General features: G+C 36.9%; 1 protein-coding gene and 1 long non-coding RNA gene across 16 annotated transcripts in view; one reads left to right on the forward strand and one right to left on the reverse strand.

The window, feature by feature from the left end:
* LOC306656451 overlaps positions 1-27057 on the reverse strand; it is a 561410-nt gene that overhangs the window by 309162 nt on the left and 225191 nt on the right. The gene's annotated exons all lie outside the window — the stretch shown is intronic.
* Positions 1-27057, forward strand: part of BPTF (bromodomain PHD finger transcription factor) — a 134372-nt gene that overhangs the window by 37996 nt on the left and 69319 nt on the right. For 11 of the 15 annotated variants that reach the window (XM_079131551.1, XM_079131556.1, XM_079131552.1 and 8 more), the window contains exons 3-5: positions 10512-10735; positions 16723-16929; positions 17453-17641. In XM_079131551.1, coding sequence (XP_078987677.1) covers positions 10512-10735; positions 16723-16929; positions 17453-17641 — 620 coding nt within the window. The remainder of the gene's footprint in view (positions 1-10511; positions 10736-16722; positions 16930-17452; positions 17642-27057) is intronic. The other 4 variants (XM_079131544.1, XM_079131545.1, XM_079131547.1 and 1 more) reach the window with 1 other exon arrangement.

Here is a 27057-nt window from a genome sequence, read left to right on the forward strand (position 1 = left end):
ACAGTTTCTTTATTCATTCATCTACTGAAAGGCAGGCATCTAGGTTGGTTCCACAATCTAGCTATTGTGAATTGAGCTGCTATAAACATTGATGTGACTGCATCCCTATAGTAAGCTGATTTTAAGTCCTTTGGGTATAAACCGAGGAGTGGGATAGCTGGGTCAGATGGGGTGGGTCCATTCCAAGTTTTCTAAGGAATTTCCATACTGCTTTCCAGAGTGGTTGTACCAATTTGCAACCCCACCAGCAATGTACCAGTGTAATTTTTCACCCGTATCCTCGCCAACATTTATTGTTGCTTGTAGTCTAGATAATTGCCATTCTAATTGGAGTGAGATGAAATCTTAATTTTGATTTGCATTTCTGTAATTACTAGAGAGGTTGAACATTTTTTCATATGTTTGTTGATCGATTGCATATCTTCTGTGAAATGTCTGCTCAGATTCTTAGCTTATTTATTGATTGTGTTATTTGTATTTTTGGTGTTATAAATTTTGGAGATTAATGTTCTGTCTGAAGTGCGTGTGGTAAAGATTTTCTCCCACTCTGTAGGCTCTCTCTTCAAATTATTGCTTCTTTTGCTGAGGAAAAGCTTTTGCGATTGAATCCATCCCATTTATTGATCTTGATTTTACTTCTTGTACTTTGAGAGTCTTTTAAGGAAGTTTGGTCCTAAACCAACATGATGAAGATTTGGGTCTGCTTTTTCTTATATTAGGTGCAGGGTCTCTGGTGTAATTGCTAGGTCCTTGATCCATTTTGAGTTGAATTTTGTGCAGTGTGAGAGATAGGGGTTTAATTTCTTTTGCTGCGTATCATTTCCAGTTTTCCTCACCATTTGTTAAGAGGCTATCTTTTTTCCAAGGTATATTTTTGATGCCCTGTCTAGTATGAGATAACTGTATTTATGTGGGTTTGTCTCTGTGTCCTCTGTCCTGCACCGTTGCCTATTTTGGTGCCAGTACCATGCCTTTTTTATCACTATTGCTCTGTAGTATAGTTTAAGGTCTGGTATTTTGATGCCCCCTGCTTCACTTTTCCTGGTAAGGATTGCTTTGGCTATTCTGGGTCTCTTATATTTCCAAATGGATTTCATGATTGCTTTCTCTATTTCTTTGAGGAACCTCATTGGGATTTTAATTGGAATTGCATTGAATCTTTGTAACTTTTGGTAGTTATGGCCACTTTGGCAATATTAATTCTGCCTATCCAGGAATATGGGAGATCTTTCCATCTTCTAAGGTTTTCTTTAATTTCTTTCTTTAGTCTTGTGTAGTTTTCATTGTAAAGGTCTTTCATCTCTTTTGTTAGATTGATTCCCAAGTACTTTATTTTATTTTTTTGAGACTGTTGTGAATGGGGTAGTTTTCCTAATTTCTTCTTCAGGGTATTCATCACTTATGAATAGGAGTGCACTTGATTTATGAGTGTTGATTTTATATCCTGCTACTTTGCTGAACTCATTTATCAATTCTAGAAGTTTTTTGGTGGAATTTTTAGGATCCTCTAAATATAGAATCATGTCGCTGGCAAATGGTGTTAGTTTGAGTTCTTCTTTTCCTATTTGTATCCCTTTAATTTCTTTTGTCTAATAGCTCTGGCTAGAGTTTCAAGGACGATGTTGAATAGAAGTGGTGAAAGAGGGCATCCCTGTCTCGTTACGGCTTTTAGAGGGAATGCTTTCAGTTTTTCAGAGAACCTCCTTTTTGCCTCCTATGGATTCAGACCCTTAGTGGATATAAAAGGAGGGATGGTCTAGAGATCTCCTTAAACCGCTTGCACCCAGTATTCTGTGCATGTGCAGTGCCCTTTGAGGGACTGGAAATGTAAATTGGGCTAGTTTGGGATTGGACACTCTTGGCTCTGCACTTTGGCAGTAATCACTTGTCCATCTGCTTTCAAAAATAAAAAATTTTTTTTCTCTCTCCTTTTTTCCCTGTCCTTAGGAGTTTTTCTCCCCTGACCCCCAGTAGGGGTTGAACCCAGGAACTCTGTACCACAGAACTGTATCCTCAGCTCTTTTTTTGTTTTCTATTTTGAGACAGGTTTTATTAAGATGTCCAGGCTGGCATTGAACTTGGAATCCTCCTGCCTCAGCCTTCTGAGTAGCTGGGATAGTGGGCCTGTGCCTCTGGGCCCTGAGAGTTTATGTGTTTGAAAAGATTTCTTTAGCATAGTTTTAAGAGGGTTTCAGGAGGGAGCAGAATTAGATCTGTCACTGTTATCCAGAAACTGCTATAAGAAACAGTATATCAACATTTATTTTTTTTTTGTCCATACCAGGGAGCCTTGTGCTTGCAAGGCAAGCACTGTACCAACTGAGCTATATCCTCAGCGCTGTATCAACTTTTAAATGAATATTTTGTCTCTTTTGGTTTGGATCAGTTTTTTTTTTTTTTTTTTTTTTAAATATGTATAATTTTTTTTTTCTTGCCTTCTTTATTGCCCAAGTATTTGGTCTTGTGTTCATTGTGTCTTTTTTTTTTCTTTTCTTTTTTGTTGTTTCGAGGCGGCATCTTGCTGTGGAGATGGTAGCACAGCAACAGACCTTTGTTAACAGTGATTACCAATGATGAGATAACTATAACCACATTTTGGGTTGAAATTTAATGCTGAATTGTCATTGCAAGTGAAAATTGAGTCATATTGTACATCAGGGAGCCTGGTGCTTGTCAGCCTCTCTGTGTCCCTCCGGCAGTTGACAGTGGTGCCCACTCCGTCTCAAATGCTCATAGGCATCAGGGTTGCTGTGAACAGATAGATTAGGAAGTGAAACAGTCCATGCTGCTCTTCTCCTGTCCTGTGCTTGCTTTTCTTTCATGCCTGCCTTCCTCAGCCTTCTGGATTTTCATTTTTACTGCCTCTTTCTTTTCCACAGCTGCCCTTTTTGGCCAAATAGTGACCAAAGGTGCTTTGTCCTCATAAGCCTTGAAATCGTTTTAAGGCTTATTACACAGTAAGCAGTGGTTGAGGCCTTCCTTAGTTTTAGAGAACTGGAAGTAGAATTAGTTGGTGGTGTTTACTGATAATAATACCCCAAAGCAATATTTATTGGGCACTTGATATATGTGTCACAGTGTCCTAAACATTTTATGTACTTTTCTCGCTCATCTTCACATAGTCCAATAATGTAGGTGCTATATTAGTCTGCATTTTATAGATGGAGTTAGTAAAGCTTGGAGCAAGTTAAATAACTTGCTCTTGGATTTGTCCAAGATCCTGTGGCAATTAGGAGGTGGGACTGGACATTTTTTTCAGAGCCTGTAAGAATATTTAAAAAAAAAAAATTTGTTTTTATAGATGGACAGCATGCCTTTATTTTATTTGCTTATTTTCATGTGTGTCTCTAAGGATCGAATCCAGTGCCTCATGTGTTAGGCAAGTGCTCTGCCGCTGAGCCCCGCCCAGCCCCATAAGAATACTTTTAATACCTAATTTTATACTGCATTTAGTTTCCAAATGGCCACTTTGAAAAGTCTGTAACTTGTATTGTTTTAGCTGTTGAAACCAAAGCTTATACCTGGGGGAGACTACTGTAGTGGTTTTTGTTATGTATATCCCCTGAGTATTTCTGACAGCTTTTAATCTAAAAATAAAGGCATTTTTAGAAAATATAAACTAAATGAACTGGTATTCTAGACAAATTCTCCTTCTTGATATATCAAGAAGCATATAGAGCTGGGGTTGTGGCTCAGTGGTAGATTGCTTGCCTGGCATATGTGAGTCCCTGGGTTTGATTCTCAGCACCACATAAAATAAATAAAATAAATGTCCATCAACAATTAAAAAAGTAAAACAGTATGTCGGAAAGAAAATTATGTACTACTTTGAAAGTAGTTAAGTAAGTGTGAGCTTTTGAAAGAAAGGACTTAAGCTCCCTTTTGGGGTTGTAGTTCAGTGGTAGAGTGATTGACTAGCTTGTGTGAGTCACTGGATTCAATCCTCAGCACCACATAAAATTTACGTAAAGGCATTGTGTTCATATACAACTTAAAAAAAAAAAAAAAGAAAAGAAAAAGAAGCTACCTTTTGTTGGGTTTTTGTGGCCATGCCTTTAATCCCAGAGACTCGGGAAGCTGAGACAGGAGGATTGCAAGGTTGAGGCCAGCCTTGGCAACTTAGTGAGGCTCTAAGCAACTTAGTGAAACCCTGTCTCAAAATAAAAAATAAAAAGACTGGGAATGTAGCTCAATGGTAAAGAGACCCCTGATTCAATCTTCAGTTTAAAAAAAAAAAAAAATTTTTTTTTAACCTTTTAACCACCTGTGGATGAATTTTTGGTACATGATTAATAAAGTTAAATTTCTACTCTTCTAAATTGAACAGTAAAATTATTCATCTGTTTCATAATAAAATTATTCATTAATTTAAATTTGTTTAAAAACCTCAAAATTAGTCCCTCAAATTGCTTACCTTCCTTCCTTTCTCTTTTTTCAGTACTGGAACTTGAACCCAATGGTGTTTACCACTGAACTGTGCCTCTCTACCGCCACCCCTTTCCCCCACCAACCCTTTTTAAAATCTTGAGACAGGGTCTCACTAAATTACTCAGGCTGGGCTTGAACTTGTGATCCTCCATCTTCGGCTTCCTGAGTCACTGGGATTATAGACATGCACCACAGAACCCCCACTCAAATGACCTTTCTTGATGCGTAGTGAAGTGCACAGAATTTAATGATGATTTCAGACAAATAAGGATATTTCTTTTCATGCTGTGATATAGTGAATATTTTCTGTGTAAAGTCAAATAGGAAATCTAACATTATAGTTAGTGATAACTAAGTGTTCTCTTGCAATAATTTTAGTACACCTGGAAGATCATACATCATTTTTTTAATTAAAAAAATTTTTTTAGTTGTAGATAGACACATAATACCTTTGTTTTATTTATTTATTTATTTTTATGTGGTGCTGAGGATTAAACCCAGGGCTTTACACATGTGAGGCAAGTGCTCTACCACTGAGCTGTAGCCCCAGCCCAGATTATACATCTTTAATGAAAATTAGATTAAAACAATTTCAAGTTATGTGTCCCCTTGTAGTAGATTATATGTGAACTCTTGTGAAAGTTTTAAACCCACATAAAATTTTACAGTATGTGGAGGTTTAGTATATGCTTTCCTTGGAAGCCCAGAAACTTAAAATGATGAATCTCAGTGGCCCTGTTGACCCAACTGGAAGGGGGTGCCCAAAACAAAGTCTCTGTCAGTGAACAATTTTTTAATTGTAATTTTAACAGGTCATAGAAAAATTTCCATTGTTTTCTTTATTGCTTTTAATAAGTTTTAAAATATTATTTGCATAAAAGTTAGTGATGCGTACAATAAAAGAAAGTCTACCTAAGTAATCTACCTAAGGAGCTGAGATTTTCAGCAAACAACTTAGAGGTTGGTTTTAATTCAAAGTGTAAGATGACGTATCTTTCTTAAATGCTGCTTTCATCCTGACAGTCCCTTGCTCTGATACTGGAACTTTGGTACTATAGAAGTTACCAGATTGGATTAGTACCTTCTTTCAATCTCCATTCTGAATAAAATTATCTTGGACATAGCATTTAAAACTTTGTTTTTTAATTTCCCAAATGAACTAAATTACATTTAAAAAAATTATACAGCTTTCTACCCACAACTCCCCATTCTAGCTACTTACTTAATGGTTTAGATTGCCGTCAAACCTGTGCCTGAATCCCTTCTGCCCACATGCAGTTGTGTATATTCAGCAACCTCCTGGATATTTCCACACCACAGGTGCCTCAAAGATAGCAACACATCTAAACTGGAACTCATCAGTTCCCCTATTATCTGCTCTTCATGCATTCTTCTCATCCAGAGAAGCTGGAAACCTGGGAATAATCTTTTGTGATATATTTGTTATACCTTTTATTTATTATTACTGTTGTCTTTATTTATTTAGTTAGTTCTGGTGGTACTTGGGATTGAATTGAGGGGTGCTCCACACTAAGCTGTACCCCTAGTTTTTTTAAATTTTTGTGTTTTTGAGACAGGATCTCACTAAATAGATGAGGCTGGGCTCAAACTTGAGATTCTCCTGCGTCAGCCTCCCAAATCACTGGGATTACAGGTGTGTACCACTATGCCCAGCTGAATGATTTTTAAAACAAAAAATTTGGATTTTTGTAAGGTCTCTTTCCCCATAAATTGAAAAACCTTTCAGTTACTTTCATTTGCTTTTAACAGGTTTTAACACAGGTCCCTAACTTTGTATATTTAAATCTCTTCCATATCCAAAACAATAAATAAAAAGCCAACCAAAATACCTTAAAAATTCTTGGATCACCTGTTCTTCAGGGCTCAGCCTTATTTATGCCATTTCTTAGGGCTTACTTTTCTGAACCCTTCTGGTGTTCTGAAATACTTTGATACCCAGCCAAAGGTGGGGAAATAGTGGCATCTGCATATTATTCATGAGTTGTTGGCTCTATTCTAAGCACTTTACATATCTGAACTCATTTACTCCTAAAGCATATCCATACTAGAACTGCCACCTTGTTTTGCAGATGGAGAAGGCATAGAAAGTTTAAGTAATTTATTTAAGATCACTCAACTAGTAAGTGGTGGAATTAGAATTTGATCCCAGACAGTCTGGTTGCAGAATGTGAACTCCTAGCCACCACCTTGGCCACTTGACTTGGTGTTGTCTTTAATTGCTGAACTGCTAGTTAGTTGTTTTAGTTTCTTAGTCTGCTGTAATTAAGTTCCGCAAACAAGGTGGCTTAAAACAGAATTTTATGGTCAAATAGTTATGAAGGCTAGAAGTGTAAAACTCAAGGTGCTAATCAGACCCTACCTACTCTGCAGGCTCTGGAAAGGATCCTTTCTCCTTGTCCCAGCTTCAAGTTCCCCAACTAGAAGCTTGTTGGCTTGTTGGCAGCATAATTCTATGTGCCTACCTCCATCTCTTCACTCAGACTGGGCCTTTTCTATCAATGTCCCTCAATTAAAAAAAAAAAAAAAATTTGTAGTTGTAGATGAATAGAATGCCTTCATTTGTTTATTTTTAATGTGGTACTGGGGTTCAAACCCAGTGCCTCACACATGCTAGGCAAGCACACGGCCACTGAGCTATAGTCCCAGCCCTGTCCCTCAGTTTTTCCAGCCTCTTTTCAATATCCATTTCCGAAGTTATTCCACATTTTTAGGTGTGTGTTACAGCAGCACTCTGTGTCTTGATACCAAACTTTGGGAGTTTCCCAGGACTGCTGTAACAAAGCACCACCTACTGAGTGGTTTGAAACAACAGGAAACTTACTGTCTCACAGTGCTGGAGGCCAGAAATCTGAAATCACATGTCTGTGGGGTGGCTCTTTTTGGAGGCTTTTGGGGAGACTGTTCCCTGCCTCTCTGCTATCTTCTGGCAGTCGTTGGCTCTTTCTTGGCTTGGAGACAGATACATCTCTTCAGCCTCTGCCTCCATCTTCACACTACCCTAGTTTCTGTTTCTTCTCTTGTAAGGGATGATTTCATCTCAGACCTGTAAGTAATTATATCTGCAAAGACCTTATTTCCAAAAAAGGCCACACTCTAAGGTTTTAGGTGGAACTGAATTTGGGGGGACACCATTCAACCCATTATAGAGTTTCTTACGGTTCATTTCTATGGATTTGTTTAGAAATGAAACTTGAAACATATTGTCAGTCACACTGTCAAACTTACTGTCTAGCCTGGTAAGACTAACTAGAAAAATTTAAAGAAACTTTAAAATGTTTATGTTCACCCTAAATTATATTTTTGGCAAATGTTTTCTACAGGAACTTCGTAGGCCTGTAGGAACAGAGCCTCTGTGGAAACCATGGTGTAACTCCAGAACCAGCTATACACAAAAAGCAGGGGGTGTTTATACAGGAAAGTTGCTGTTGTCACTTTTAAAATTAGGACAGATAATTTTGATTATATAAACTGTGTAAATAAGCCCAAGTACCTAACGATAAACAAGTAACTTCTCTTTGAAAGCACTAGCAATTATTGTTTTGCTACTTTGTGCTTGTAATGAATTTATCCTTCAGCCTCAAGAAGAGAAAGTGTAGTCAGTGTAAATATTGTCTTAGATGAGCAGCAAAGAGGAAAAACAGTTACTAGCATCACAGTTTTAGAGGGACATCAACAAACTATACTTTTGGAGGAAAATACGGGGTTAGTGAAGTCTGGAAGACTTGCCGTGTAAAGAGTTATTAAGTATTCGAGCATATCTAGCCTGAGACAGAAAAGCAGTAAAATTATAGATGCTGTGAGTGATTTGAATGATGATGTGTGGAGGAGGTGTTAGATTTATTTTGTACACCGCTAGCAGGCAGAACCAGGACTAATTGGTGGAAATACTAGGAATTTGAGTCATCTCATTATAAGAAAAAACTTACTAAAAACAATTCTAGTGTAGAATGGAATGCCATATGATGAAGTGAGTTCTCTGTTGTGGATAGGAGATTTCTGCAGATGCCAGCATGGACCTCACATGACATCAGCTCTTAGGGCCCGGCCCCTTTCCATAGTCCTTGAGTTGCTTGAACAAATCGACGGAATGTCTTTAGTGAAAGTTGTTCCTATAGCATCTCATTTTTATAATGTAATCATAACACAAGTTACATTTTCTATCCCAAAAATGTTTAATGTAGAGTGTTTTTCTTATTCCATTGAAATATGTAAACAGAGGCTGGGTGCAGTGGTGCGTGCCTATAATTCCAGCGACTTAGTAGGCCGAGGCAGGAGGATCACAAGTTCAAGGTCAGCCTGGGCAACTCAGGGAGGCTTTAGCAACTTAGTGAGACCCAGTCTCAAAATAAAATAAAAATGGCTGGGTGATGGATCCCAGTGGCAAGTGCCTCTGGGTTAAATCCCCAGTATGACAAAAACAAACAAACAAAAAAAACTAGTTCGATAGAACCTCATATGTTGGGGGTGTGTTCAGTGAAATGCACTGTCAGGTGAGCTTGTTCTTATGACCATCACAGAAACTGCATCGGGTATGATGTCACTAGGCAGTATGCTTGTATGGGACTGCCATCATCCATGTGGTCCATTGTTGACTGAAATATCATTATGTGGTGATGCATTTGCCACCGTGCTTGTGCCACCGTGCTTGGCTGACGATCTTTTTTGAAGTCTCCAACTCCCTTAAAAGTGAAAGGAAGGGACTGGGGTTATAGCTCAGTGGTGGAGTGTTTGCCTAGCACATGCTGGGCATTGGGTTCAATCTTCAGCACCACATAAAAACAGATAAAGGTATTGTGTCCATCTACAACTAAAAAAATATATAAAAAAAAAAATGGAGGGAGGGGCTGGGGTTGTGGCTCAGTGGCAGAGTGCTTCCCTACCTTGTGTGAGGCACTGGGTTTAGCACCACATATAAATAAAATAAATAAAGGTCCATCAGCAACTAGAAAAAAAAATAAAGTGAAGGGAATCTCAGAAGAGATTTGTCAGGAAAGAAAGCTGTGCTTTTCTCCAGTTTTAGAGCTTTGATTATTCTTTTTTTTTTTTTGGTACTAGGGAATGAACTCAGGGGCACTTAGCCACTGAGTCACATCCCCAGGCCTGTTTTATATTTTATTTAGAGACAGGGTCTCACTGAGTGACTTAATGCCTCTCTTTTGCTGAGGCTGATTTTGAACTCGTGATCCTCCTGCCCCAGCCTCCTGAGCTGCCAGCACGCCCCACTAGCTTTGATTATTCTTAAGAAGAGAGATGAGACATTGTTGCTCCATTGAGATGACTCCTTCAACCGGAAGGACCAGAACTTAGCAAAGCGTTTATACTGCCTGATGAAAATAAATCTAAACTATATTAAAATGTGAACCTATTCTCTACCTCCCATGTACTGATCATAGTTTAATAACATTTCTGATGGCTCAGTGGTTAAAGTTTTATCAGTTTGTTATATTGATGATGTAGTTAGTTGATTAAGGTAAAACTGAACTGTCTCTATCAGTTGCTCTCTCATGGCTCCAAATTGTGAGTTCATCTTTCTGTGTGTCCTATTTTTAGATATCTTTGTTTGCTGATAACCTCTCTTCCCACCATTAGTCCCAAATTATTTTATCCTAAGATGCTGTGGGTTATGAAATAAAAATTAGTGGAGGGTGGCTAAATGAAATAAAAGTGCATTGTATTTGAATAAGACCCAAGGGAATCTCTCATAATCTCATATAATGAGTTCATAAGATTTCGAAAAAACATTTATTTTTTTGCAGTGATAGGGTTTGCATCCAGGAATGCTCTACCACTGAACTGCATCCCCAAACCTTTATTTTATTTTGAGAAAGTCTTGCTAACTTGCTGAGTTGTCCTTCAACTTGCAGTCCTCCTACTTCAACTCCCTAGTAGCTGGGATTATAGGCACGCACCACTGTGCCTGGAACACTCATAAAATGTGAATGTATAGTGCTCATATAGTGAGCACATATCTTTGTGTTAACATATTTTAACTTTTCATTGGATAGATGAAGTTGTCAGATGAGTGGCAAGTGTCTAATGTGTTTCTCCCCCTTCTACAACAGAGAAGAAGATACAGAAAATGAAAATGAAAAGAAAATTTGGTACTATAGCACGAAGGTCCAGCTTGCAGAATTAATAGACTGTCTAGACAAGGATTATTGGGAAGCAGAACTTTGCAAAATTTTAGAAGAAATGCGTGAAGAAATCCACCGGCACATGGACATAACTGAAGACCTGACCAATAAGGCTCGGGGCAGTAACAAATCCTTTCTAGCGGCAGCTAATGGTAAGCGGGGTTTTTCTCATTAAGTATTTATAGTTCCTTTCTCCAAGATAACCTCATTTACTCTAACATAAATTAGATATGCTATGTATTGTATTATTTTATTTCTTTTTTTAGATTATTTTTTTGCTTGAATACTTTCTTTTTTATTATTTTTATTCATCTTTTAATTTTTTACAGACTGCATTTTGATTCATTGTATACAAATGGAGTGCATCATTTCGTTTCTATGGTTGCACACGATGTAGATTCATACCATTCTTGTAATCATACACGGACAGAGGGTAATGATGTCTGTCTCATTCCATCATTTTTCATACCTCCTACCTCTCATTTCCTTCTAAAGTTTCCCCATTCTTCTCTCACTCCCCACCCCCCACCCCTATTATATATCATTCTCCACTTATCAGAGATTTTGTTTCTTTTTTATAAAAAAGTTTTTTTTTTAATTTTTTTTATTTTTACTTTAGTTGCTGATGGACCTTTATTTTATTCATTTATTTATATGCAGTGCTAAGAATCGAACCCAGTGCCTCACACATGCTAGGCAAGTGCTATACCACTGAGCCACAACCCCAGCCCTGGTCATTCCTAGTACTCCACAAACCATTTATGTCTTATTAAACCTTTGTGGCACCTCCCCCACCCCCCATTCTTGTGCCTCAGCCTCTTGAGTTGCTGGGAGTTAACAGGAATGTGTCATCACACCTGTCCCCAGTCCTTTTAAATATAAGAAATGATATTCTCTTTGAATCATTCTTTGCTTTTGTTTTTCAAAATAAAACTAATTTTGGAATAGTTTTAGATTTATAGAAAGTTATAAAGAGGGGCTCCTGGGGGTAACCCTCAGTGGTAGAGCATTTGCCTAGCATGTACAAGGCCCTGGGTTTAATCCCCATTTCCCCCTCCTTCCACAAAAAAATATGGAAAAAAGTTTCAAAGATAGTACAGACAGTTCCCATGTTCATCTTACTGTTTTCCATTAGTATAATACATTTGTTAATGAATCAGTATTGATACATTGTTATTAACTAAAGTTTTTATTCAAATTTCCTTAGTTTTTACTTACTCTCCTGTTTTTTTGGTCTCATGTTCTTATCTAGGATATACCACATCATATTTAGGTACTGTGTTTTTCTCTAGACTGTAGCTTCTCAGATTTTTTACTTATTTTTGAAGACTGACAGGTTTGTTTTTTTTTTGGTACTGGGGATTGAACCCCTGGATGCTTAACCACTGAGTAACATCCCCAGCACATCCACCCTTTTTTAAAATTTAGAAACAGGGTCTCATTGAGTTGCTACATGCATCCCAAAGTTGCTGAGACTGACTTTGAACTCTCATCCTCCTGCCTCAGCCTCCCGAGCTGCTGGGATTACAGACGTTCACCACTGTGCCCATCTTAAGACTGACAGTTTTGATGAGTATAAATCAGGGATTTTGGAGAATGCCCTCAGTGTGAATTTTTCTCGTATTGCTTCGATGGTTAAGTAGGGTTATGGATTTGGGAGAGAAGAGGGAAGAGTCAGAGGGCCATTGCCATCATCAGTTCAGGGGTCCGTGCTCTCTCCATGACCACTTACCATCACTGATGATGTTCACCTCTAGCACCTGGTTGAAGTGGTGTTTGTCAGGCTTCTCCATTGTAAAATTGCCCCCACCTCTACACCTTAGACCTTAGTACATGCTTTATCCAAGCAAGTCACGCGGTGGAGCCGCGTGATGGGGAGTATGTTCTACCTCCTTGAGAGAGCAATAGCTATACAAATTATGTGGAATTTTTTCTGCCTACTAGACTTGTCTGTTTTGTATTTATTCAGTCATTTACTGTTATCAGGATAGCAGGATAGACTTGTGTATTTGTTTTAGACTTTAGGTTGTAATTCATTACTGCCTTATTTATTTTGTTACTTAACTCTTTGAACAAAATTTCCAAGTTTTAAAGTAAAAAATACATATGATTTTTTTCTTAAAAAGTCTACAAAATACAGAAGAGTGTGCAGGGAAAAGTGACTCCCCTTGGTAACCATAGTCTCACTTGCTTTTTACAGAGGCAGACAGATTGCTCTTTTGTTTTTTCCTCCCTGCAGTACTGGGGATGGAACCCAGGGCTTACCATTGAGCTACACCCCCAGCCCTTTCCTTATTATAATTTGGAACTGGATCTTAAAAGTTACCCAGGCTGGTCTTGAGCTTGGGCTCTTCCTTCCCCAGCCTTTCTGAGTTCCTGGAATTACATGTGTGCACCACTTGCCTAGCTCGTTGCCTGTTTTGCGTTTTGCCGGCTGTATTTTGTGCATGTTTACTAGATACCACTTGTCTTTTCTAATAGTGCCTTTTAATTTTAACTTAGATAAATACGAGGTAAGATTCTGTAAATACACATTTACCTGCCTCACTCTGTTCTTCTCTTTATATTATCTGCTGTATGTATAATCCTGTTTATTTTCCCCATTCTCCATTTGCTTACAAATAAAATGTTTAGATTTAATAAATGTATTCAGTTCAGTTATATCCACTCTTCTTTACACACTTTGCATCAGTGTTCTCTTCAGTTCATGATTTTAGAGAATGGTAATCATGCTGTCACATATAGATACTGTTGCCCACAAATATACTGTCTTCAGAAACATTTAGCTACCACAAATTAAATTTATTCATATCTGATAGTTGGAAGCATTTTTCTGTTAGTTTTTTTTTAATCAGAAAAGTTTCAGTCTTCAGTAATATAATCCCTCTTTCCCTCTCCTCCATGCTATTGATTATGTCACAGAAAGTTTTATTTCAGCCAGGTTACTTCCCCTCTTAATTTATTTTCATGAAGGCTTTCTACCTTTAGTAGAGTAATAGAGAACCAGTCTCAGACAGAAAAGTATGTTTTTATAAAGTAGGTTGAATTATTAATGTTTCAGAATGAGCTTACCTGTTTAAACAATGGTATATGCAATATTATCCATTATTAGTTAATTATCCATTCCAAAACAATGGATAATCACAAATGGTTAGTGGTCTGTTTTGGGGGAATGTCAAAAACTAAAATCTTAAGTAGGGGAATTGAATAAAGGATTATCATGTGATAGAAGACTATGGGAGAATTAAAAATAGTGCGTGGATAAAGAGGTACTCAGATTCACTTCCTCTGAATAATCAATTTTATCATTAAAAGATAACCAATTTTGATGTTCATCAATCATCAGAGAAATATGATTAGTCTCCCTATACTTTTGTATTTTAAATGATCTAAGCATAGTAAGTCTTTAAAAAGTTTTTGTTGTTCTTACCGAATGGTGCTTTGTCAAGTAGGGAGATACACAGTGGTTTGGTTGGGAGACAGTTACAGTGGAGGATCAACAGTTATGTGCCTTTAAGAAAAAAGGTAATTAGTAATCAAATTTTCATTTTCCACATAAAGAGTTCTTTAAAAACAATCATTGAGATACTCTCATTGGTAGTTTAGCAAGAGTAGTTGAAACTTGGGTAGATTAGAACTCAAAGGCAGTCTGTGTAGGTAGGTAAAAAGATAAAAACAGCTGGGCACCTGTAATCCCAGTGGCTTGGGAGGCTGAGGCAGGAGGATTGCAAGTTCATAGGCAGCCTCAGCAAAAGTGTGAGGTGCTAAGCAACTCAGTGAGACCCTGTCTCTAAATAAAATACAAAATAGGGCTGGGGATGTGGCTCAGTGGTCAAGTGCCCCTGAGCTCAATCCCCAGTACCCCAATCCCCCATAAGAAAAAAAAGATAAATACAAATTATGTGAAAGGGGATCTGGGAATGGCTTGGAGAAAGAATAAGAAGCAGTTATGTTTCCTACAACTTGAAATTATTTTCCTGTAACTATTATAGGTGTTAATTTAATCATCGGCTCTGAATTCTTATAGCAGTTAGGATTAGAAAAGATGAGTGTGTGGGGAATTAACTCCAGTCAACTCAATATAATCACTTTACTAGAAAAGTCTTTTTCTTTTTCTTTTTCTTTTTTTTTTTTTTTTTTTTTTTTTTTTTTTTTTGAGTTGGGGATACTAGGAATTGAACCCAAGGCTGCTCTACATCTGAGCTACATCTCCAGTCCTTTTTATTTTTTATTTTGAGACTGAGTCTCTCTTGCTTGGTTGCCTTGGATGACCTCAAATTTGTATCCTCCTCCCTCAGCCTCCTGCACCAATAAGATTACAGGGAAAAGTCACTGTTCTTTACAAGATTGGGTTGTTCGGTTTTTTTGAGGTACTCATGGAGCATTTCCCCATGACCTAACCCTCTCTCCCTCTGCAGGGTTTTTTCTAATCCTGTCAAAACAGGTGAGATACCTAACAGTTTAAGAAATATTGGCCAAAATGAAGATCGAAAACATTTAAGGAAAGGAAAGGAAAGATAAACAAAGAAATTTAAAATTCTGAAAAGGAGTATCATGGGTACACATGACATTGCAAATGTTTTTTCTTCATAAACATTATACTCTAATTGGTAAGCTTATTTCTCATGGGGATACAATGTAACAGTTCAGAACCTACTTTATCATGTGTACCAGGATTAAACAAATAACTGGATATCTTATAGATAACGAGAGCCAGTTTTCTCACCGTTGACAAGTTGCAAATAAGCAAGGTGGCAGTGCTAGAGTGAGTCGCAGATACACTTTCATACATGGACACAAATAAATATAGAAATAGTGAACATGGGGGAAAATAATATCTGTGTACATGGCTTAGGACACAGAATACACTGCCTACCTGTGTTGGTGAAGAGAACCTAGAAGCAAGCAGGGTGCAGTGATGCACACCTGTATTCCCAGCCGCTGGGGAGGCTGAGGCAGGAGGATCACAGGTTCAAGATCAGCCCCAGCAATTTAGTAAGACCCTGTCTCAAAGTAAAACATAAAAAGGGCTGGGGATGTAACCTGCATTCAGTCCCTAGTACTGGAAGAAAACAAACAAAAAAAAAGAACCTAGAAGCAACAGTACTCTAGCAGCATCAGGTATACCTGCATGTTTATTTTCCAATCTTAAAAAAAGAACTAAGGCTGCTCGAAGAGAGAGCAGATTGTAGGACTGGGGCAGAGAAAAATACACGGTATCTCGGAGTAGTATCTTGTAGTGGTGGAATGTAAGCAGATGCTTGTTGAGTGTATGAATGGATGAGATGTGAAAAAAGAACTTCAGAAAAGCTCCTAGTGGTCAAAGTTGGAATATTTTCAGGGGGGAAAAAAAAAAGTGTTGAGTTGTAACCTAAATACTGTCGTTAATACCCATTTGTCCATACTGATTTACCATGGGTCTACACCCTGTGGTACTTTCTGTGCTCTGTTGCCTGTGCCCTGCTGTATTATCACTCTGCACAAGTTGAAAGATGGTTAGAGTTCACTCTTAGAGACTTAGTGACTCTCAGAATAGTTTTGGGGTTTTAGAGAGAAGTCATTTCCACATGGGCCTCTGCTTATTTTGTTTGTTTCACAGTGCTGGGCATGGAACCCAAGATCTTGTTCATACTAGGCAAGTGCTCTACCCCTGATCTACACCCTAGCCCTTGACCTCTGCTTATTTTGCACTTGAGGAAGTAAGAGGTCTGGAGAGGTTAGGTTAGCTTGCCTGAGTCACAGACCGGATTCAAGTCAGTCTCTGTTGAGTCCCAGGCCTCTAGGTTTTGATCCTTGCACTGTACTGCTCAGACTGAATTTATGTCAGCTTCTGGTTTCTGTCCTATGGCAGAGGATATGACAGTAAATCTATATGAAGTCTCAATTTCAAAAGTAGACTAATTTTACTTTTTTTTTTTTTTTTTAAAGAAAATAGAACCTTTAATCAACATGTTTTCTAGAAGTTAATTGGTGGTGTGCTCAATACAAAATTTTGCTTGAAATCTGCTTATTTCATAGTTCAAATGATTTAAAAATATTTAATTTTTTCTTTAGCATTAAAACTCTTAAGTGGCATTAGTAGTACTTTTATATGATTAAACTGAAAATAAAAATTTTAAAATTTGATTTTTGTTTACAGAAGAAATTTTGGAATGCATAAGGGCCAAAAAGGGAGAAATTGATAATGTTAAAAGCCCAGAAGAAACAGAAAAAGAGAAGCATGAGAATGAGAATAACAACTCTAAAGATGCTGAGAAAAGCAGAGAGGAGTTTGAAGACCAGTCCCTTGAAAAAGACAACGATGACAGAATACCAGATGATGATCCTGAGCAAGGAAAATCTGAGGGTAAAAGAATTACTTGGTTAAAAAGAAATATTTTTATCAGTATGATTTATAAAACCTCTAGTTCATTTGCAAAATAATGGAAAATTTTATTGCAAACAACTACTTTTTATTTCTAAAGAGGTTAGGGTACCCTCTTCCCTTGTAACATACATAATAGTTATTCTATGTGTTGATGATTTACCATGATGTGACACTCATGTTTCTACTTACACTTCCTAGGTAGTTTCCATTCCCTGAGATTTCTTGATGAAAAATTACTATTTTTGTACCAGAATACACACTTTTGTGACAAACTGTTTATTTTTATATTACTTAAACATTCTTAATATAGTAAATAATCTTAAATAATTTTTGAATTACCTATTGCAAACGTATCCCAGAATCTAATTGCTTTAAAATGGCCATCAAATAGAGGCAGGTTTTTTGGTGATTGATCATTTTTAGTAGTTGATTGAATGTGGCCATTTGTCCAAAAGCAGTTTTAAAGAATATCTTTAAAGTTTTGTTGTGCATTTTACTGTAGAGCCAACAGAAGTTGGGGATAAAGGTAACTCTGTGTCAGCAAATCTTGGCGACAACACAACAAATGCTTCTTCAGAAGAGACTAGTCCCTCTGAAGGGAGGAGCCCCGTGGGGTGTCTCTCAGAAACCCATGATAGCTGCAACATGGCAGAGAAGAAGGTGGCATCTGAGCTCCCCCAGGATGTGCCAGGTACAGAGGGCAGTGTATCAGTGCCTCTGTAATGGGGGGAATCCTTCCCTTTGTAGTAAAAGCTGAATGTCACCTAGAACTCTAAAGTATGTGTTCATTCATGCTGCTTGCTTCCAGTGCCATCCCTGATTGCTAAATTGTCATCTAACATTGGAAGTTTGATAAATGTTCTTGCAGTTAGTGCTTGAAACTCATCATAATCCTCATGCTTTTAAAACTTCATTTAGCTGTTTTTATTTAATACTTATTTGTATATTTTATCACCAGGCCATAGTGGCAGATACTTTGATTTTAATTACTTACATATTAATGGCTTGGTGTTGAATGATTTGACCCTTCAGCTTTGTATATACTAACAAATTAATTTTATGTTTGCATGTGCTCATTTCAAATCATAATGTTATGACAGAAAATCCATCCTCAAAAAACATTTTTGTAAGGTACATTTTTATGTAATTTATGTTAACCAGTAACTCATTTTAAGCTGTTTAAAATTATATTCAAAGTAAGTTATATTGTACCAAGAATGTCATTATGTCTTTTTGCTTTTTTGAAAATGAAAATGTATTTTTATTGTAGTAGCATATATATGTTTTTCAAAAAAATTCAGATGAGTAAAACAAGTTAGTACTGATAACTTCACAAAAATACCAAGAATTGTAGTTGAAGGAAATCCTTAAAGATCTTTTTGTATGTGTATAAGAATGTTACCTATTTTCAAACTTTAGTAATTTTGTTACTGCACCTTTTGCCAAGTTGTGAATTTGCTGTGTTGGAAGATTAATATTTGAAAGACCTGCATTCTGGGTCTACTGCCATTAAGTTAATGTCATTTAATCTTCCAAGATGTCTGTGTTTCTATTTTATGACATGAAGGATTTTAACAAACAGCAGTTGTTCTTTTGGGGGCTATTTACTTGAGTACTTGTCAACAATGAGTTGTTGCTGAAAATAATAGTTTTAAGATTAGGCTGTGCATCAGGCTGTACATGCAGACTTCATGAGTCACAGCTGTCAGCAGAAAGTTCACTGGACATTATACTGATTAGAGAGTGATCGTTAAGATGAGAAAAGCCGGGGCTGGGGAGATAGCTCAGTCGGTAGAGTGCTTGCCTTGTAAGCATAAGGCCCTGGGTTCGATCCCCAGCACCCCCCCACCCCCCCAAAAAAAAAATAAAAAGATGAGAAAAGCCTGATCTGGTGTGGTGGTGCACACCTGTAATTCCAGCAGCTTGGGAGGCTGAGGCCAGGAGGATTGTGAGTTCAAAGCCAGCCTCAGCAACTTATTGAGGACCTAAGCACTCAGCAAGACCCTGTCTCTAAATAAAAATATAAAAAGGTTCTGGGGATGTGGCTCAGTGGTTAAGTGCCCCTGGGATCAATCCCTGGCGCACCCCCCCCCCCCCCGCAAAAAAAAAAAAAAGAGAGAAAAAGAATCTGAAAATTCTGCCATCTGGTAAAACTAATAAAGAAATTTGTTTAGCCTAGAAAATAATAGGCATGGCAGTTGGAAGTAATATAATTGTTCTCAAATACTTGATGGTTAAAAATGTTCTTTGAAATATAGGGTGTTTTGTTATAGAAATTATAGTAAAGAGTATTTTTTTATTTTTTTTATTTTGTGGTACTGGGGATTGAACCCAGGGCCTTGTGCTTGCAAGGCATGCACTCTACCAACTGAGCTATATCCCCAGCCTAGTGAAGAGTATTTTGATTAAATATTTGCCATATTCTTAAAATTAAAGGTGTTTATAACATAGAAATAATAAGTTCCCTTTCACTATAGGCATTCAATAAATTCCTATCATATTATTTCAGTGAGTCTTTTAGTGAAGGAATTGGAGAAACTAACAAGTCTGTAATTTGATTCTGTAATTTGATAGTTAGATCTCTAAGTACTGTCCAGTTTTTACAGGGTTAAAAGTTTGATAGTGGAGTACTACTGCTATGATGTGGAAAAAATTGCATTTTTATTGGAATCATAGTTATATTTTAGTAAACACTTTAAAAATATTATGTTTTTTAAGATTGGAATACTTAATGTCAACGTCAGACTTAGTAGCGGATTCATATATGATTTAGCAGTTGTGTTTTTTGTTTTGTTTTTGCAGTATTGTGGATTAAACCCAGGGTCTCACACATGCTAGACAATCACTCTGCCATTGAGCTATATTCCCCAGCCCTTTTTACCTTAAGACAATGGTTCCAAGTCCATGGGACTTGGGTGTGTGCCATCACATCCAACTACATTTGCTTTTTAAGTTTTTTATTATCAATTTATTTATTTATTTATTTGTAATATGCTTTGTCATGTTACTAGAATGGTTTTTTGGAAAAACTATTATCCTGATATCTGACATACTTTTGAAGAATGCAAAATGAATAATATATAAAAAGCATTTAGGATTGTGTCTAACACATTAACTGCGCAATAAAAGTTGGGTATTATTATTATCATTACTGCTATTATAAATCAGCTCTTTTGATGAGTGAGAAGGCCTAGCAAGAAAATAATAAAAATGAGTGACTTGTATTATACACTGATTCAGTATTTATTAATCAACATAATTGATTGTGAGATTGCTTATAGTTAAACTTGGCAGTTTAAACGGTATTTTCATGTATAAGTAAAAAAAAAAAAAAATACTTATTTTTGAACCTAAACCAGAAATTTTAAAGGAAGGTGGAATGGGGGTGAACAGCGGTTGTCAGTAGCTGGCATTAGAATGGAGTTGGGGTCATTATCAGGATGAGAGTGCTGTGTGGCCAGAGATTGCTATCTCTACATTATCGCTTTCTGTATATTAATAGAAATATTATTGCTATCTCTATAATAAATTCAAAACCTGACCAGTTATCAACTCATAATTCTCTTAAAACAAAACAAAAAACCAACCCTGGAATCTCTATTCTCATACCTGTTTCCAGAACATGAAAAATATTTTTAGACTCGTATTGAACATGTCACACCATTCCTCCCCCAGTGCTGGGGATCAAGCCCAGGGACACAGGCACACTCAGCAAGCACTCTACCACTGAGTCACACACCCTCTCCCTCATGCCAGGTTTTAAAGAAGAATTTGTTTATTTTTGTAAAGTGAAAAAGCATTATAAGTCGTTTCTGACTTAATATACTAGTGGGGATAAATCAGTGACTAAAGTAACATGTAACTCTGCATTCTAGTGGATAGTAGACAGACTCATTGTCGAAGTTCTGACCTCAGCGATGACTCTTCTGCACCCCAACCCGCACCCTCTACCCCACTCCACCCGCTTTCTCTTTGCCTCCCTCCTTTCTTTGCTTTTTGGTCCAGCATTTGGTTAATGCTGATAAATGCCCTGTGTGTATTTGAATAACACATACGTGCACTTTCAGCTATTGAATGCAGTGTAAGACAATTAGGTCAAAGTTGTTTTTGTTGTTGTTTTGGGCAGTGGGTAATGAGGATTGAACTCGGGAGCTTTACCACTGAGTTAAGTTCCCAGCCCTTTTTATTTTTTGAGACAGGCCTTGCTAAATTGCTGAAGCTGGCTTTAAACTTGGAATCCTCCTGCCTCAGCCTCCTTAATTACTGGGATTACAGGTGTGCACCAGGTCAAAGGTTTTAATTGTGTTGAATTAATCTATTTTCCTTATTGTGTTTTCCTCCCCCATTGAATGATACACACACACACACACACACACACACACACACACAAATTAGTTGTAGATGGACACAATACCTTTATTTTTTATGCGATGCTGAGGATAGAACCCAGTGCTTCACACATGTGAGGCAAGTGCTCCACCACTGAGCTACAACCACAGTCCCCACTGAATGATTTTAAATACTACTTAACAACTATTTATTGTGGAATTGCTTCTTTCTTTCTTTCTTTTTTTTATTATTTGTGGTGCTGAGGATTGAACTCAGGGAACTTGCTCCTACTGGGAACACTGAACTATACCCCAAGTTCCCTCTCTTTTTAAGTTTTTTTTTTGTATTAGTTTGAGGCTGTGTTAGATACACCTAATTTTTATATTTTCTTATTAATTTAACTTTTTATTATTGTGAAATGTCCTTAGTGTTTTTTAAAAATTATTTTTATATCTATTTTAGTTTTTGATGGATCTTTATTCATTTATTTATATGTGGTGCTAAGAATTGAACCCAGTGCCTCACGCATGCTAGGCAAGTGCTCTACCACTGAGCCACAACCCCAGCCTGTCCTTAATGTTTAATAACATTTCCAGGCTATACTACCTTTCTTTCAGTTTGTATTTATTACATTTTGTATATTTTCTGTAGTAGAGATTTTTCGTTATGTGTTTTTGTTTTTTGCGTCAGGGTCATGCTAAGTTGCCCGGGTTGGCTTGGAACTTGCTATTCTCTTGCCTCATCCTTTTGAGTCAGTGGAATTACAAGCATGGGAATTTGTCTTTTCTTTTAGTCGTATGAGGTTTAAAATCTACTTTAATGTTCACTTCAGGAATTCTAATAGAAGTGTGTATATTTTATTTCAAGATTAACCTGGAGATAAAATCTCATCAAAGATACTATCATTTTCTTGCAGTTTGATAGAAGATATTATACAAAGCAAAAATGACAAGTTTGTAGCCTAGAACTGTAGCAAGTGAACTCAAAAATAAGAATGGATAGGTTTCATGATACCCACCCATTATTTTAGGTATAATCAGTGATCTGAAATGTTTCATATGGCTCAGATTGAAGATGAAACTGAAAATAGGAAAGTATCAGTATTAAATAAAACTATTCCCATAACTATTTTTAATGGCTTTGAAAAAATGTTCTTAGACATGGTTAAGCTTTCACATCTGTTACATTGAACTACAGAAACGTATGGTTTTAACCTATTTCTTAATTTCTTGGGAGAAGGACACCTTAAAAGAATACTTTATTTAGTTTTGAATTTTATTACAAAGGGAATCCACCAGTTACGAGGCTTCCTTTCCTTCTTCTGTTTTTGGTACTAGAGATTGAACCCAGTGGTGCTTTACGATTAGCTGCATCCCCAGCCCTTTTTATTTTGTTTTGAGACAGGGTCTCACTAAATTGCCCAGGCTGGCAATTTTGTGAGACCCTTCACAACTTAGTGAGACTCTGCCTCAAAATAAAAAAATGAAAGGACTGGCGATGAGACCCAGTGCTAAAGCACTGTGGGGTTCCATTCCCAGTATCAAAACAAAACAAAATGAAACAAATAACTACATATTTCTGTTCTCGGTTCAAGAATATTGTGTTAAATGTAACTTGAAATTTCATTTTTCACTTCATATTATATACTGACATTATGTTGCTGGAGGCCTTTTGTATTCATGCTTTATAATTTTAATTTTCCTCACTGTAACTACTTGCTTGTTTATTCTCTTTTCTGTTTGTGTGAATTTGTGTTGTGTTCTACTGAGGAATGCTTTTAAAATTCCAGTCACCATGTCATATCAATCCTGCATATGTCTAAAGAATTAAAGAATATGGACATTTTCTTACATAATTACTGTGTCATTTTAATAAAACTGACAGTTCCTTAATATCACCTAATATTCTGTCCATGTTCAGATTTTTTCACTTATTTTTTTTCCAAATAGTTGATTATTTGCAAATAAGATGGTTCGCATGTGACATGACATGACATGACATGACATTTGGTTTTCCATCTCTTGAGTCTCTTGGTCTAGAGCACTCTCTCCTCTGACTTTTTATTTACACATGCTATTGAACTGGTTAATGAATTCCAGTCTGTCCTATGGATTGTTCCATATTCAGGATTTGTCTATTTCTTTTCTAATTGTGTTTTTAATTTGTCCTAAAGGTTTAATTAGATTTAGTTTCAGCTGTTCTTGGCATGAATACTTTACAAGCAATGTGCTGGGTATTTTGTATCATGTCAAATGGCTCATGGTGCTTGGTTGTTCTGCCTTCACAAATGGTAAGATCGATCAGTGAGTTCATGTAATGAGATTGTAAAGTTCTCTGATAACTTCTAATTCAGTGGTGATCTTTCCAGAATCGGTTATCTATTTGGACGTTATAATATGGATCCTAATTCTATCATTTATTTCTGTATTTTTTAAACTGAAATTCTCCTGTAAAGAGTTTTTGTGTAAAGACTATTCAGGCTGTTTGAACACACTGAAACCTTGCTAGAACAGGAATGGTGAAATAAATGCTTAGGTTTTTTGTTTGTTTATGGAGCTGGGGATTGTTCTTTGGGGGTGCTCTAACCCTGAGCTACATCTCTAGCCCTTTATTATTTTTTATTTTGAGGCAGGTTCTCACTAAGTTGCTTAGGGACTCGATGAGGTGCTGAGGCTGGCCTCAAACTTTACAGTCCTCCTGCTTCAGCCTCTGGACCTGCTGGAATTACAAGCGCATTGTGCTTGGCTAGTTATTTCTCTTAAATTGTTATTTTCAGAATCAGAAGTTGATGTTTCCTTTGTTTTCAGTGGTGATTCATGAGTTAGGGTCTTCTCTTGTTTTTTAAAGTATCAATTTATGTTTGGGAGGTTTTTAAAAAATACATATTTAGCTGGTTTCATTCACTTGCAGCTGTCATTCATTTTGTTTCTTTTCAACAGTGGAAGCCTCTTCATGGTGACTCTCAAGTCCTTTTAACCCATTCATGACGTTTTAGATAGATGACTTCCTCACTTTTTGGTAAAGTAGGATGTCTGAGACTTGTCTTATACCTTTCCTATCCTTGACTGGGGATCTCCCCCACCCTGCTCCAAGAAGTTTCAGTTCCTTTGGTGGGGAACCATATTCACAGACCACAGTTCAGACCGAGGGATACTTTATGCTATTATGCTAGCATTTACTCTATGGTTTTTTTGGTGAGTAATAGGAAATGCATGGTGAAAATGAAAAATATTTTTGAAGAGAAAAAGACCATCAGTCTGTATTGATTTTTCAAAATCAGATAGGATTTTCTGCTTAGTTGGTTTTCACACATGTAGCTCTTTTTCTTACATGAAAAGTGTTAATTCTTAAACTAGTAACTCAGTTATGTATTCATTTTTATATAGAATATGTGCTAATGTGCATTAATAAGGAAGTGATTTTATATATATCAGTATTTTCATAAAATCAATATTGCTGTTGACAGTAAACATTCCAAATGACTTTTAAGTTTATTAACTTACTTATAAAAATTATTCATTTTTTGGTATTGGATATAGAACCCAGAGATGCTTTCCCTCTTGAGCTGCATCCCTAACCCTTTTTATTTTTGAGAGAGGGTCTCACTAAGTTGATGAGACTGGCCTTTCAAACTTTGAGCCTCCTGCCTCAGCTTCATGAGTAGTAGGGATTATAGGTGTGGGCCACTGTGCTTAACAGCACTTAAGATTTTTTGTAACTCTTTATTTGTTTATATATTTATTTGTCCTATATTTCCAGTTAGAACATAAAATATTTCCCTCCCCTTCTGACATGAAAAGTCCCCACTTTTTTTTTTTTTTCCCACCGCTAGTACTGACAATTGAACCCAGGGGCTCTTTACCACTGAGCTATACCCCAAGCCCTTTATTATTATTATTATTATTTTAAATTTAGAGATAGGGTCTCAGAGTTGCTTAGGGCCTTACTAAGTTGCTGAGGCTGGCCTTGAACTTGTAATCCTCCTGCTTTAGCCTCCTGAGTTGCTGGGATTTCAAGTGTGCCTCACTGCACCTGTTTTTTTTTTTTTTAATTTTGTTTTGTTTTTTCCTATTTGGTTTTTATTTTGAGACAGGGTCTTGCTAAATTGCTCAGGCTGGCCTCAAATGTGTAATCTTCCTGCCTTGGCCTCCTGAGTACCTGGGATTGTAGGTCTATACCACTATGCCTAGCGTTGAAAGTTTCCCCTTACATGAAAGTTAACGTACTACAAATACTATTCTGCAACTTTCTTTTAACCTTGGAGATCATTTCTTGTGTGAGTATAGTAATTCTCCTTGCTTAAGTGCATGGTATTTCCTTTTATGTACTCTTTTATTCAGCCAGAGCCCCATTGATGGACAGTTTGCTTTTGGCATTTTGCTGTTATAAATAATGCTTCATTGAATAGTTTTACAGCTAAGTAATTCAGATTTTTTTTTTGCAGTAATTTTCTGCACACAGGATTACTAGGTTAAGAGTAAATGCGTTGCTCATTCTTGAAGGTACTTATTTTCATGTTATTTAACATTCTGTATGATACATTTACTTTGGTTATCCCAAATAATATAAGTTCTGTGAATAAATATGATTAGAAAAGGAAAAAAAAAAAAAAAAGTGAATGCATGTGCTGGCCATGGTTGTTCACAACTGTAATCGCAGCAACTGAGGCTTAAACAGAACAGCAGGTTCTGGGACAGCCCTGGCAACTTAGTGAGATCCTGTCTCAAAAAATAGAAAGTTGTTGGGGATGTAGCTTGCCAGTAGAACACACCTGGGTTCAGTCCTTAGTGCTACAAAACAAAACAAAAACAAAAAGAGTAGCAGGTGCACCTGAAATCCCCTTGGCTTTGGAGGCTGAGGCAGGAGGGTTGCAAGTTCAAAGCCAGCCTCTGCAAAAGCAAGGTGCTAAGTCACTCAGACTCTGTCTCTAAATAAAATAGAAAAAGGCTGTGGTTCAGTGGTCTAGTGCCCCTGAGTTCAGTCCTTGGTACCAAATAAAAACCCAACCAACCAATCAAACAAACAAACAAACAGAGTAAAGTCTGTGTAGTTTTTCTAGATACTGTCAGTTCCCTTTTATCTACTGTGGCCCATTTTCCACACCTGCAGCAGTGTAGCGAGTGTCCAGAACCAGCACCACTCCACCTGAGTTTATTGGGAGGGGTGGATTTCTGCTAGGCTTATAACTATATGTTCTTTCCATATAGTTTTTATTTTTTTAATATGTTTTTAGTTGTAGATGGATACAGTGCCTTTATTTATTTTTATGTGGTGCTGAGGATGGAATCCAGTGCCTCGCATGTGCTAGGCAAGCACTCTGCCACTGAGCCACAACCCCAGCCCTCTCCATGTAGTTTTATTTTGCATTTCTTTTAGCTTGAACAAAGTGAGCATTCTTCTTTAAGTTTAAAGGCTACTTCATTTCTTTCATAATTATTCCTATTTTCTGTCAGGTTGTTGGTTTTTTTCATGAAAAATATTTTAGGCGCTCGTTGAACATTCGAGATAGTCATTGTGACATTCTGTTAACCACCTTTTACTTTAACTGATTCAAATACTATCTTACTATTGGCAAATCTGAATGCAGAGGGAGACTCTTAATTTCTGAATGGTTCTGGAAAGACTTGGGCTTTCAGTTCATGATTGTGTTAATTTTTTTTTTTTAATATTTTTTTAGTTGCCAATGGACCTTTATTTTACTTATTTGTATGTGGTGCTGAGGCTCGAACTCAGTGCCTTACACATGCAAGGCAAGTGCTCTACTACTGAGCTACAACC

Source organism: Sciurus vulgaris (assembly GCF_902686455.1).
Source record: "Sciurus vulgaris genome assembly, chromosome: 3".
NCBI classification, from domain to species: Eukaryota; Metazoa; Chordata; class Mammalia; order Rodentia; family Sciuridae; genus Sciurus; species Sciurus vulgaris.